The 14,328-nt window shown below is 45.7% G+C and overlaps 1 protein-coding gene across 3 annotated transcripts in view; it reads left to right on the top strand.

Annotated features, from left to right (window-relative positions):
* ISM1 (isthmin 1) overlaps positions 1–13,921 on the top strand; it is a 74,628-nt gene extending 60,707 nt beyond the window's left edge. For all 3 annotated transcript variants that reach the window (XM_047852076.1, XM_047852077.1, XM_047852078.1), the window contains 3 exons: positions 4,653–4,796; positions 8,273–8,362; positions 12,213–13,921. In XM_047852076.1, coding sequence (XP_047708032.1) covers positions 4,653–4,796; positions 8,273–8,362; positions 12,213–12,730 — 752 coding nt within the window. In that variant the 3' untranslated portion in view covers positions 12,731–13,921. The remainder of the gene's footprint in view (positions 1–4,652; positions 4,797–8,272; positions 8,363–12,212) is intronic.
* Positions 13,922–14,328: the final 407 nt, after the last annotated feature.

Below are 14,328 nucleotides of genomic sequence, written 5' to 3' on the forward strand. Positions count from 1 at the left end.
GTGTGTCCTTAGGCAAGACCCTTAACCTCTCTGAGCCTCAGTTTCTTTATCCATAAAAGGAGGAAGTTTCTACCTACCTTACAGGATTATTATAGGAGTTTAATCAGTGTATTTAGACGGAGAAGCTGGTTAAAGCAGGCCCTCAATAATTGGTATCCACTCTCATCTAGGATTAGTGGTGGAGGCTTGCCAGTAACCAAGTCAAGACCCAAATCACTCCAGTTGCCCAGACACTATAACTGTCCCACAGAACTCTAGTGACCTGAAACTGCTTAATCACTACTTTAAAATTTCAAATGACATGATTGAGACCCAGCTCTCAGCCCAGTACCCTGTGGATTGTTTTCTTCCTTCATTGAACTCTTTGATGTCACAGGGACTGTGTTTTACTGCCATTGTTGTCATCTTAGTGGTTACTGTTGTTCATATTCATTTTTTGCTCTGAGCGATGCTCCGTGGCAGGTGAGCACATGACAACAGGCTTGTTTTGCTATAGCAGAAAGGAATACTGCCCTCAAAGCTTTCGGTCCTTTGCATGCATTAAACAAATAGAGATTACCCAAGAGGAGGGTCTTTGCTGGGACATTTATCTGGGACAGTATGCTATGGAGCCTGCAGGGTAGTGAGTGGACATACACGCTTTGCCCTAGGAGGTGGCTTCATTTCATTGCTAACCTAATAGAAATGATTAGCCACATGGGTATGGAGCTTTTCTGTTTCTGATTTGGGGGACCATGTTTTGAAAAACTGGAAAAATCAGTGGCTTTGTGAGCATTTAAAATAAAAACATGAAGAGGCGCTTTTGTGGCTCAGTTGGTTGTCTGACTTCAGATCAGGTCATGATCTGAACTCAGCTCCTGAGTTCGAGACCCACGTCAGGCTCTTTGCTGTCAGCACAGAGCCTGTGTCAGATCCTCTGTCCCCCTTTCTCTCTGGCCCTCCCCTGCTCATTTTTTCTCTCTCTTTCTCTTTATGCTTTTAAAAAAACAAAAAAACTAATAATAACATGAAGAGAGCCACTTATTGGGATAATAAACCCTTCATTGTTCCAGACTCTGCTAGCCATCTAGAGAGCATATTTTAGGGAGAATTTTATGGTGTATTTGTAACAGGTAACTTTTGCTGCTTAAGAAACCACCCCCTAAATTTAGTGTCTTAAAAGAACAAATGGGTTCTTTCTTTTTTTTTTTTTTTTTTTTTGGGACAGAGAGAGACAGAGCATGAACGGGGGAGGGGCAGAGAGAGAGGGAGACACAGAATCGGAAACAGGCTCCAGGGTCTGAGCCATCAGCCCAGAGCCCGACGCGGGGCTCGAACTCACGGACTGCGAGATCGTGACCTGGCTGAAGTCGGACGCTCAACCGACTGCGCCACCCAGGCGCCCCCAAATGGGTTCTTTCTTAAGAATCTACAGTTTTGGGGTGTCTGGGTGGCTCAGTCAGTTAAGCATCCAACTCTTGGTTTGGGTTCAGGTCATGAGTTCAAAGCCCCATATCCAGCTCAGCGCTGACAGCATGGGACCTACTTGGGATTCTCTATCTCCCTCTCTCTCTGCCCCTCCTCTGCTCATGCTCTCTCTCTGCCTCTCTGTGTCTCTCAAAAATAAACATTTAAAAAAAAGAAAAAAAGAAAAGAGTCTGAACTTTGCCTGAATTGTCATTCAGCTCTGGGCTGGCTTGGTTGAGGCTGGATAGTCTAGGATGGCTTTACTCAATGATGGGGCCCTAGCTGAATAGCTGGGCATGCTGGGGTGGTTGGGGCCTCTAACTGGTCCCTCACCCCCCAGGTTGCCAGCCCAGGCTCTTCACATAGTGATGGAAGAGTTCTCTGTGTCAAGAGAGCAAACCCTAATCCACGAACACTTTTCCTGCCTCTGTTTGCATCATGTTTGCTATTTTCCCATTGGCCAAAGCAAGTCATATGGCCCAGGCTGGTGGGCAGGAGAAGAGAGTAACCGAAGGGCAGATATGGGGAAAGGAATGATGGAAGTCATTTTTCACATATCCAACACAGTATTAACATTCAATAATTTAGATCCAAGAAACCAAGACCAGAAATTACCTTGTGCAAAGATTCCAATATAAGCCGCATGGCGGGTTTAATGTTAGAATCTTAAAGGTCAAAGATATTTTCCAAAATGTCTCTCCATTTTACTGCAACAGGAAGGAAAGGCTGTAGGAGATCTAGATGGTTGAGGTCCCATTGCTTTGGCTGAGCAAAACAGCTACACCACTTGGCATCACTGGATTATGTACCTAGCATATACATGACATAAACTCTACTTACCTGATTTAGTAAGCTTTCTCTGACTTGCCCACCGTCCCCTTTATGAGTCTAATGACATTACGACCTTTACTTGTGACTTTTGTTGTCGTTGTTCCCTTCAACAAATCTGGTCTTGGTGGTACGTGTTGGATGTGGTTCAGTGTGTTCGTGTGTGCCTATAACCCACTGCACCTGGATGTTCCCACTGACCAGAGTGTGATCTCATGATTGCTCTGGTGTTCTCAGGGGGAGATTACCAAGAGATACCAGGCCACAGAGGTCTTGGAGGGAGCAGCAACCACCCTTACTGAGGTGGTTTCGCCCTCTGGAAGCAACTTGTCTCTCTAATTCTACTGTTGATGCCTAGTAAGAGATAAGAGAGATGGAGAGGCTGACACTGGGGAAATGGGCCCAACTCCTTCACACGAGACAGTAGTTTCAAACACCTGCTCGGCCGTGTTTCTAGAAAACCATTTCTTAGAAGATAATCAAAATACAAAAAGATTCCTTTTTGGGGAGAGAGAAGAAATGGATGGGGGCCCTTGGGGCAGGCAAGGTGTGGGCAAACTCTCTGCTCTGGGTTAGGGAAGAGGACACAACCATGAACGACACCCCCCTCCCCAACTCCGTTTAATGGGCTGAGGAGACTCGGCGGCCCTGTGTTTGCCTGAGGAGTGTTCAGAGTGGATGCCATGCAAACAGCAGCCTGGGAGGCTGGCACAGGGCCCATCCTGCAGGTAGAAACATGTGTGGACTACATTCCTGATGGGCCTACATCATAACAATCACCGCGACCTGTTATGAACAGAGAGGGCCCCTTCCCTGCAAAGCACATGCCTGTAGCTCCAAGTTTGGCATTGGCGGCAGCCCCACGGCCGTAGGAAGATCTGGACAAATCAGGAGAAAGTATTACAGAGTGCAGATGCTTCAGAGGGGATCATGCTGTGCAGACCGAGGGCTTAGCACTAGGGCCCAAGCTTTCCTCTCTGTTACCCTTATGACGTTGGGTAAGTTCCCCAGTCCCTCCAGGACTTGGTTTCTTTACTTTTAAAAGAGGAACTTCATCTTGATAACATACCAACTTTCCTCACACCACTCACATTCTCAGCACCCCCACCCCCCAGTTTGGTCTACTCCTTTTTTCCTTATCATTTATTGACTTCTAATACACTGTATAACTTACTCATTTTTTATTGATTATTGTCTGACTTTTCTTACTAAAATATTAGTTCCACCAGGAAAAAAATCTTTGAAAGTTTTATTTAATGATATTTCCCACATAACTAGAATTATGCCTGGCATATAATAGGGGCTCAATAAATATTCATTGGATAGATATTGAGTGATGAACTCAAAGGATCATTTCTATCTCTACCTTTATGTAGCAGTTATCTACTGCTATATAACAAACCATCCCAAAACAACAATGGTTTTAGGGGTGCCTGGGTGGCTCAGTCAGTTGATCATCCAACTCTTGATTTCGACTCAGGTCATGATCCCAGGGTAATGAGATCAAGCCCCGTATCAGACTCTGAGCTGAGCATGGAGCCTGCTTAAGATTTTCCCTCTCTTTCTCTCTCTCTCTCCCTCTGCCCCTCTCCCCCACTTGCACTCTCACTCTCTCTAAAATAAAAATTTTAAACAAAACACAAACAAAAAAACAGCAGTTTATTATTTATCCCGATTCTGTGGCTCAGGAGTTCATGCAGGGCCCCACTAGGCAGTTGGTGTGCTCCTAAGCATCCACTGTGTTCATCTGTCCACTGGGAAGGGCTGGAAGATTCAACAAGGCTTCACTCATGTGTGTGTGCCTCGCAGCCCCTCATGTGCCTCCTCCATCTCCATGCGGTGTCCCACAACTCACAAGTTTAGCCTCAGTTTCTTTCACAGTGACCAGATTGCCTAGAGCAAAAGTCAGAAGCTGCCAGGCCCTCTTAAGGCCAAAGTCAGCTCAGATTTTAAAGAAGGGGAAATAAACACTCTCAATCTCTCTCTCTCTCTCTCTCTCTCTCTCTCTCTCTCTCATATGTAATAGGAGGGAAAGGACTGATGGTGGCCATCTTTGAAAACTACCTACCATAGTATTCCATGATCCCATACTCTACAAATGCAGGCATTCTCAATAAGCACTGACCGGGCACCTTCTAGGAGTCAGGCCCTGGCTGTGTGCTGACCACCACAGTGCTCAAAACCTCAGACAGAGTCATGCTCTCATGAAGCTAATCCCAGAATGAACCCTGGAGCCATAAGCCTTTTGCCTCCAGCCGGCATCTAGTCCTCTCCAACAGTGAGAACGATGGAAGAAGACAACTGGCAGGCTGCTTGACAAGAGGGATTTGGGGACTCCTTGGGCAAGGCTGGTGACCGTATCCCTGGCTCCCTTCCAGATTCCACAGATGGTGAGGGCGACTGGAGTCTCTGGTCTGTCTGCAGTGTCACCTGTGGGAACGGCAACCAGAAACGGACTAGGTCTTGTGGCTACGCATGTACCGCAACAGAATCTAGGACATGTGATCGTCCAAACTGCCCAGGTTGGTATACACAGGGGAGTGGCTCCAAGTTCGGGGGGAAGTTTTTAACTTATTTTTAAGCCTTAGAGAAAGTCACTTTCTAAAAGACAACCATTTCCCTAGTAAGAATTCTGACCAGGCTGAAACAACAAGAGCTAACACAAGCATAATGAGCTGAATGGATGAAAAGATGGGTTTTCTGAGCCTTATGCACAATCGCTAGAGCCATGACCTAGAATGCAATGCCACAGTGTACTTGTTTAATTTAAAGGGGGGATTCTGTTTAACTTGAGACTTTGATGTGGGATTTGTTGTGCCTTGAAGAGACACAGACAGACATTTGTGGTCTGATAAGGAAGCCAGGATGAGTGGATTGACAGCCACATACAGGAGAACCATGCAGGTAGCCCTGTCGGTGATGTGTGAGAGTTGCTGAAGCCTCCAAGGGAGGAGACAGAGGAAACCTGGCAGTTAATTATCCCTTTAAACTGCATTGTCAGTGTTTTAAAAACTAAACTAATTGCAATTGGAGAGAGGCCATTGGGGGTAAAAGAATAATTGTGACTGTCTGTGGCAGTTGGGTGTCAAAATGTGGCCTGTTTTTATATGGCCTACACGTTTTTAAAGGGTCAAGAAGAAGGAAGGGGAGAAGGAGGAGAAGAAAGAGGAGGAAGAAATGGAGGGAGAGGAGGGTGAGTAGGGGTAGGGGAAGAAATATGCAACCAAGACTACATGTGACTCACAAAGCCAAAACATTTACTCTCTGCCCCTTTACAAAAAAAATTTACCAGCTCCTGATCTGCAGTTTTACATTTACTTTTGTGTTCCCGTTGCCAGGTAGAATGCCAGCTTCAAATAATATCTCAGGTTCTTCCAAGAAACTGTACATTCCAAATGGCTTCATCTGAAAGATGACTATCAGAGGCAGAAAACTAGATCCCTGCACCCCCAGACTTCCTTTTCCTACTCCTAGAAACTTGGTTATCAGACCATGAGGCTGAGATCTGAAACAGAAAAGAAGTGAAAGAGCAAAGGGGTTTCTGAGGGGAGAGAGGAAGGATCAGACTGGACATGTGTCTGTTAGCAAAGGGGCATGTGTAGAAAATGGGGCTGACGTTTAACAAGCGGCAGCTTGGGCTCCATGTCAGCCATGCAGGTGGATTTCAGAAAATGGAGCAACCATCAAGATGCTCTTCCCGATCTTTCCTATGCTCACTGTAATGAAGCTGAGTCGGAAGTCTGGTGTGATGGGATTTAGGTGGGTACAAAATATACCAATAAATAATAATAACATGAGAAGGGGGAAGAGGAGAAATACATGGAGAAAAGGAAGAAGGGAGAGAAGGACAGTATGAAGAAGATGATGATGATGGAGATGAGATAAAACAAGAAAACAAAGGTGAAGATGAAGATAAAGAAAGTGAAGATGGTGAAGAAGGAAAACAAAATGTAATGAAGATCATGAAGAATAGGATTGTTTGAGGACTTAAGTATCAAGCCAATTTCTTAGGTCTTTTGGGGCATTATTTCATTTAATCCTTGCAATAGCCTCATGAAATAAGTATTTACTATTGTACCCGCTTGACAGCTGTGGAAACAGGCGTGGGATTAACTTGTAAGAGTCACACAAGCAGCAAGTGATCAATCTTGAATGTGAATCCAGGCAGTCTGGTTCCAGAGTCCATGTTCTTAACCATTAAATTATTCCACTGCCACCAGGAGGAAGGATATGGGGCTCAGCCAGTCATGGATACAGATGGCATTTACTGTCAGGGCTTGGGGGCTTGCCTGTTATTTCTTTTCCCAGGCTGGCATCCAGATCCAAGTCTACCACCTGGTGACCACCATTGTGAATGTTTCTCTGCCACCATTTTGAATGTTTACTTCTCATTTTCTCTCACCACCAAGAGCAGCATGCCCAGCAGCACTGTTCATACATTTTCTTCTCATCTGATCTTGCCCTCCTTCCATCCTTTCTGCCTCTCTGTTCCTCAGCCTTCCAGGTTTTCAGGGCTTCATGAAGGATTTTTTTTTTTACAGGATCTTTTTCTTTATTTGGTTTGTTGATTCTCAGCCTTACTGGAAGGAGTCGTGGGGCAGGCAATCTCCCCAGCCTGGCAGTGATTACCCTGTAAAAGTTTGTCCCCTAAGTCAACCCTACAAATAAGTTCAAGGGGCCTCACATAAAGTCAGAGAGAGCCCCTTAAAGGAAATCAAGTCACACCTAGCAGGCAGCCAAGGCTCTCCACCACTCCAGCCTCCTTGGATGCCTCAGCTAGCACAGGATTCCTGTCCGTAAGGGAAGCCTGGATGGGAATGGTAGTTTGGGGATGAAAGAGGAACCAAGAAGTATGAGGCAAGCTGAATTCAGTCCCTCAGAGCAAGTATTGACAAGGTCGGCGTATTCTCTTTGAAGCATCGTTGTCAATGCTGAAAGTCCTAGAATTTGAGGTATCTGGTCTTTAGTTGTGGACTGCGACATCCTCAAAATGAGCTACTCTCAACCAACCAGGGAAAACTGGTTTTCTCAACCAGGGAAAACTCAACCAACAGTTACCGCTTAACTACCGTGCTTTCTTTACACATAATTTGTTGAATGCATTCAGCTCTATGAGGTGGGGCACTTCTTTCTCTCCATTTTACAGATGCAAAAGCTGAGGCATACAAAGGTAAAGAGGCTTCCCCAACGTCACCAGACTAGTTATAATTTTAACCCAGTCAGTCCTTAAAACTGGTATTGGCCACTAGACAAAATATTAACCATTGCCTCTAGTTCAGTTTGTCACCCTGACACCAGCAGACAGACAGCCTTGCAGACATGTGTCCCCCACTGCCCCAAACCCCATTCCTGGGCCTAGTGAATGAGTTCCTTAAGACTCATTCAGGGGCACCTGGGTGGCTCAGTCATTAAGCATATGAATTTGGCTTAGGTCGTGGTCTCATGGTTCGTGAGTTCAAGTCCTACATCAGGTGAGCTCGAGCCCCACTTTAGGTAAACACAAATTCTGCTTGGGGTAAGCCCCGCTTCTCTCTCTATCTATCTCTCTCCCCCTCTCCCTCTATCTCCCTCTGCCTCTCCTGGAATTCTCTCTCTGCCCCTGGCTCACTTGCTCCATCTCTCTCTCTCTCTCTCTCTCTCTCTCTCTCTCTCTCAAAAAAAAAAAAAAAGATTCTATCTCTCCCTCTGCCCCTCTCCCCCACTTACACTGCACTCTCTCTAAAAAAATAAAAATATGGTAAAAAAAAAAAGGCTAATTCAGGCACATTTGGATCTGATTTCATGCTGCAAATGGTATCTGGGGTTTTAATATATTTTATGCTCTACTACCTGCTTTTTACTGTTTCCTCCACTGGCAAGTTCCTACCCAGGAGTGGTCATGAATACAAAAAAAGCTTTGTTCAGGTGTATTTGTTTCTGTATTTGCTGGGGGGGGGGGGGGTTGGAGGGTAACTTTTTCCATAAAACTAGGGAAAAATGAGCTCCTGTCTGTGTCTAGGAATCGAAGACACCTTCAGGACAGCTGCCACCGAAGTGAGTCTGCTTGCGGGAAGCGAGGAGTTTAACGCCACCAAGCTGTTTGAAGTTGGTAAGGAGAGTTTTCTCCCCCGCCCCTTTTGGTTTTTTATTCAAATATTGATTTAATGTTTTGGTGATTCCTTTTGCTTTTGCAGTGCCGTCCCATCCCAGGATCCATTTAAGTGTTTTGTTTTCCTCTTATGGGGTCCAATTCTCCCAGCACATTTCTTGCTACCCGAATACAGTCCGAGCAGGAGAGAGCAGTCCTGGGCCTCCCAGACCAGCCTGAGCAGAGCAGCCTGCTGGGTCTGCCTTGCTTGCTACACAGCTTCCGTGGCAAGAAGTGGGACAGGACTGCTCTCCCTGAGCACAGAGTCAGCCTCAGTAGGGCCTCAGGCTGCATGGGGTCTCTTCTCACAGGCCTCACTGAGTGTCCCCAAGAAGTCAGGAAATGCTGATCTCAGTTCTGCAGCAAAAGGAGGGACGGAGAGAAAAAGGGAACTTTCTCGGCATTATACCTGCCTCTCTCTACCCCATCAATTTTTTTGTAACCTTTCGGCATACCCTGCTCCTCATCTGCCAGAAAGTGCTAGACCAAACACAATAAGCATGAACCAGACAAAATTAAAAGTGACTACTCAGGGGGCGCCTGGGTGGCTCAGTCGGTTAAGCAGCTGACTTCGGCTCAGGTCATGATCTTGCGGTCCGTGATTTCGAGCCCCGCGTCAGGCTCTGTGCTGACCGCTCAGAGCCTGGAGCCTGTTTCAGATTCTGTGTCTCCCTCTCTCTCTGACCCTCCCCCATTCATGCTCTGTCTCAAAAATAAACGTTAAAAAATTTTTTTAAAAAAGTGACTACTCAGGTGTGAGGTGAAAGCTTCCTTTTTAAAAATAGCTTCACATGCTTTGGGGTGCAATTCTTTATTGCAGAAAGATGAGACTCCTTCTGTCACACTTCTTTGTGTCACCCAGAAAGTCTTTCTTAGCCTCTTCACTTTTGCCCTGTCTCCTCAGCCAAACTGGAGGCAGTGTGGAAATTCTGTGTCAACCGGGGATTCCACCTCAGTCTTTCACACACACACAAGCTACCTTTCGCAGGAGCCTTCTGCAAACACTGTGCGTTTGACTCCCCCGACACCAAAATTAAAGACTAAATGTGGGACATTTACATAAAATAGTAGAGCAACAAAGATTGTCTTTGTGGGGCAGAGAGCTTCTCGGGTCTCTCCATATTGCACTCCCTACGGACAGGCAGCTGCTTGCTTTGTTGGGAGGATGGGTCCTGTTGTGCAAAGTCACACCTGAGATACGACTGAGGACTCACAGACACAAGTAGGACTGGGTATCAGTCAGGTTCTGGGCATGTACAAACATGGCACACTGAACAGATAATTGAAGAGCATTTGATGAGGGTCTGTTTGCAAAGGTGTGAGCAGGGTAGAATGGAAACCAAGAAGGGGATGTACGGGGCCGTACAGAGCAGTGGGGAGCCCTTACTGCCCCTTGGCCTGAAGGGAGCAGGGGGAGGAGTGGCTACCACAATCCACAGCCGTGTGGAGAGGGTTACCAACAGCACTCTTGTTGCTAAAGAAGGTTGTAGCCAACCTGCAGTAGCAAGGGAGGAAACACGGGAACAAATACCTTGACCTCGCTCTCCTCTCTTCCCCTGGTCTCTGGCCAGGTCCTCCCCTTGGCTCAACCCAAAAAGAAGTCAGGGCTCAAGGAGTGTGTTGATGCAATCCACTGAGGATTCCAGAGCAAGAAAAACCTTCCAGAGCAAGAAAAAACATGGAATGAGGATATAAAACCCCAAACAGAAGATGCCTAGCAGAGATGGGACAAAGCTTGATTTGCACAAGGTCATTTATTAACCTTGTACTGCCTCAGTTATCTGATATGTAAAATGGTCTGAGGTAATAGTGCCAACTTATAGAGTTATTGCAGAATTAAATGAGTTAGTATTTGCAAAGCATTTAGAGCATGCCCATCACACTGAACATCTACATAAGTTTGATAAAAATAAGTCAATGCATGTTCTATAGGCACATGAATTATGATGACCTTCCACACTAGAAGGATAATAACAAAGCCATTTTCTAGCACCTCACTGAACTTTGTTTCTGAAGACCGTGCTCTCTGAAAGAGACCCTCACTGGTTCTGCAGACACACATTTCCCAGGAGGAGGCCTGCATGCTCTCACTACTGTTCAGTCAGGGGCTCCACAGGGGTGGAGTCTCAGGGCTCAGGTCCAAATGGAGCCTTCGCACATGCCCTCAGGCAGCACCCCGGTCCCGTGCGTGCTGGGTACTTCCTGTGTTCTAGTTTAATCCTCAGCACACTTTATGAGACAGGCATTATTTTCATCGCCAATGTAAGGATGAGAAAGCTGAATCACAGTGAGGGAGAATATTATGCTCGAGGTCATGAGCTACCAAACGGTTGAGCGGGAAGTTGATCCCAGGCGGTCCAACACAAGACCCCACACTCTTTATCTTAGGCCAGGCCTTTCTGAGCTCCTGAGAGATGCCCTATATCTCTCCTCCTCATTCCACTGAAGAGAAGCCTGAACCCTCCTCCAAACTGCCCCTCCCAACCCTACCCCCATCCTAGTCTCTTGATTCCCTCCTAGGACACCACCAGTCTCCCAGGCACCTGGGGTCAGAGCTGAGGAGTCACTCCTAAAGTCTTTTCTCCTTTACCCTCAAGCCCACCAAGGCCCAGCAGCCCTAACTCTCTGACCACTCTTGATCCCTTCCATCCCCTCCCTTCCCACCTGGACTCTTATGACAGATATCAGCTCTGAATGTATCTTCTTATTGTACAGCTTAGCTAATAGCTCACTATCACTCAGAAGCCTTCATCAGTTCCCTAGGGCCATCTAAACAAGCCTAAACTGCACCAAAGACTCTCATGATCTGATGCCAACAGCCTCATTCCCTATAACCTCTGCTCTGGTGACGCTGAATGTTTCCCCACCCCCAGACAACCCCAGCAGATTTTTTCTGCTCAACCTTGGTTTGTGCAACATTCGCCACTATTTGCCTGTTCATGACGCCTGTTCCCTTGGGGCAGTGCAGGACCAGCATAAACATATCTTTAGGTTTTTCAAATAAAACCAGGAATCCACATTAATAACTAGAATCACCTAAGCCTTAAGTTAATTCAATAATTTATTAATTCATTGGCAATTAATTCAATATTTTTTAATATTGTAAGGTCCAAATAGAACACCACCAGGGCTGGGTTCTTCAGGTCAATGGCCTCTGGCCTAAATGTTAAGTGCCCTAAAAGCAGGGGCCAGCCCCTTCCTCTTTGAGGCATCTTGTATGGATTTGCTTGCAGTGGTCGTCGCTGTTCGGTACCCATGGTTAAGAGATCAGGCCATGGCTCTAGTTTAAACCAGTGAGTGAGGGGCACAAATAAAACTTGTTCCTATAAATTCCCCTGGAGGTACTTTCTGCCTTACCTTGTCACCACTTATTTAAAGAGCAGATTCAAAATAGCCCTCTGAATTATTGTTAATTTTGTCATAGGTGATAAGGGGGTTGTGGTTATCCCCATATCCTCCTTTTTCCCCCCATATGCCTACTAAAACTCAAGGATAATATATATTTTCAAAAAAACAAAAAAGATGAAGCAAATGTAGTGGTTAAATCTGGGTGATGGCATATAGGTAGTCACTGCTTAAATGTATTCTCTCTACTTTTCTATGTGTCTGAAAATTTTTCATAGTATAAAGTGGAGAGGGGGTTGCCTTGTGAATAAAGTTCCCAAGTTCAAAGGAGGTGAGCAAGCCAACCAAAGGCTGGTGGTTCCAGGGGGCTGCAGGGGTTGCCCCTGGGAGGGCAGGAGTTGACCTCAGCCTTAACCTGCTTCCCCTTTTGCATGTAGTGAGAGGGTTTCTCCCTGGTCTTTTTCAGACACGGACAGCTGCGAGCGATGGATGAGCTGCAAAAGTGAGTTCTTAAAGAAATACATGCACAAGGTGATCAATGACCTGCCCAGCTGCCCCTGCTCCTACCCCACAGAGGTGGCCTACAGCACGGCGGACATCTTTGACCGCATTAAGCGCAAGGACTTCCGCTGGAAGGACGCCAGTGGGCCCAAAGAGAAGCTAGAGATCTACAAGCCCACGGCCCGGTACTGCATTCGCTCCATGCTGTCCTTGGAGAGCACCACGCTGGCCGCCCAGCACTGTTGCTATGGCGACAACATGCAGCTCATCACCAGGGGCAAAGGGGCTGGGACGCCCAACCTTATCAGCACTGAGTTCTCAGCTGAGCTCCACTACAAGGTGGACGTCTTGCCCTGGATCATCTGCAAGGGTGACTGGAGCAGATACAACGAGGCCCGGCCTCCCAACAATGGACAGAAGTGCACTGAGAGCCCCTCGGATGAAGATTACATTAAGCAGTTCCAAGAGGCCAGGGAGTATTAAGGAGATGCCACCTCGGGTATTTGTGACACAAATGCACTACACTGATCTACCGCTTGGGCAGCGCCCCTCTTATCCGCATACATGTATATTTGTATATACCACATGGGTATTTTTCATAAATTACACTAGGGGTGTGCACCAGCTCCAGGTGACTGCCATCTGAAGCCACCTTGCCATCTGAAATGCCCACAGAGCTCCTTGAAATTCCTCCAAGGGGCGATGTCAGCAGGAGGATGAGGACAAAGAAGCCAGAAGAACCTGGAAGCCATAGTGGGTGAGATTCAACTCACACCCCGATCCAATGTTTTCTAGAGAAGCAAAGAGGAAAAGACTGAGTTGTAAACGTTATAAGCAGTTTTTATATATAACTTATTTAATATGAATGTGACTTAAGCATAAACTTTTTCGCTGGAGTTGTGAAACTGTTTAATCCCTTCTGTGAGAGTTCAGACAGGGGCTTCCGGAGGTGGGAGAGAAAGGGAATTTTGTAATGATTTAAAAAAAGAAAAACTAAATAACTCAACATAAGTGTATCAAAATAAGAAAACGGCCACCTAAAAACAAATATTCTTTAGTCCTGAGGGACCTTGCTGGAGTCTCAGCTTCCAAAATGCCCTTGCCTAAGATTGAATAGGGGGTGGGGGGCACATGGGTATTTTAGGGGCAAATATGATGACTGGTTTTAAATAGGCTTTAAAATAAAAGGCCAATATTAGCATAATGCTATAATTCTACTGAAAGGCTTCAGAGTAGGAGACGTTCTGCTCATATCTTAGTAGGTTCAGAAGGCTGCAGGAAGGTCAGATGTAAAAATAGTAGCACTTTTCCAAAGAAAAACAAGCGAAATAAATGGTAAAAGAACATAAACCTCATTTCATCTATTTTATTTTAATACCATTGTAACATTTTTTTTCTCCACCAATATATTCCCAGTAAATACATATAGAAAGAGTAGGGGGACTCATGTTTAGAAAAAACCTAATTTTTTTATGTTTTAAGAAAGGGGGAAAAACTACGTTATTTTTGTAAAGTATTTATTGAGTCACTGAGTCTTGTGCTTCAAGCAATTACCTTGTTCTGTAATGTGGAACTTAGGACAAATAAAGAATTTGTTCTTATGAAATCTTTACTTGCAAAACTCCAGGAAAAGAGAATATATAATAAAATCATAATAAAATGTGTTACCTGCAATAAATGTGTTACCTGCCAATATTTATGATATAAATACCATAAATAATCCTGGTAAGCCCTGGACTCCAAGGCAGGGGGAGAGGAAGGTCTAAACCAGGTGGGAATAAAAGGCTCATTGATTGATGTGATGGTGGGTGGTATAACTCAGCATCTTTGGCACCAAGAACGTCAACCCAGTCCCCAGGAAGCTGAAGTCATTGACCCACAGGTAAGTTTTTGCCTCCTCAGAGCTAAGAAGGAGCTAAGAAAACCAAGCCAGAGCAAAGGTTTAAGACAGTCCAGGTGAGCAGGGCTGCTTCCAGACAAAATTCAGCAATTACAGTAGCAAGTAGAACTAATCATGCAGATTATTCCTTTTACGGATGAGAAAACCAAAACTCGGGGAGGGGGAATATATCACACTGGAC

The sequence above is a fragment of the Prionailurus viverrinus genome, chromosome A3, assembly GCF_022837055.1.
Source record: "Prionailurus viverrinus isolate Anna chromosome A3, UM_Priviv_1.0, whole genome shotgun sequence".
NCBI classification, from domain to species: domain Eukaryota; kingdom Metazoa; phylum Chordata; class Mammalia; order Carnivora; family Felidae; genus Prionailurus; species Prionailurus viverrinus.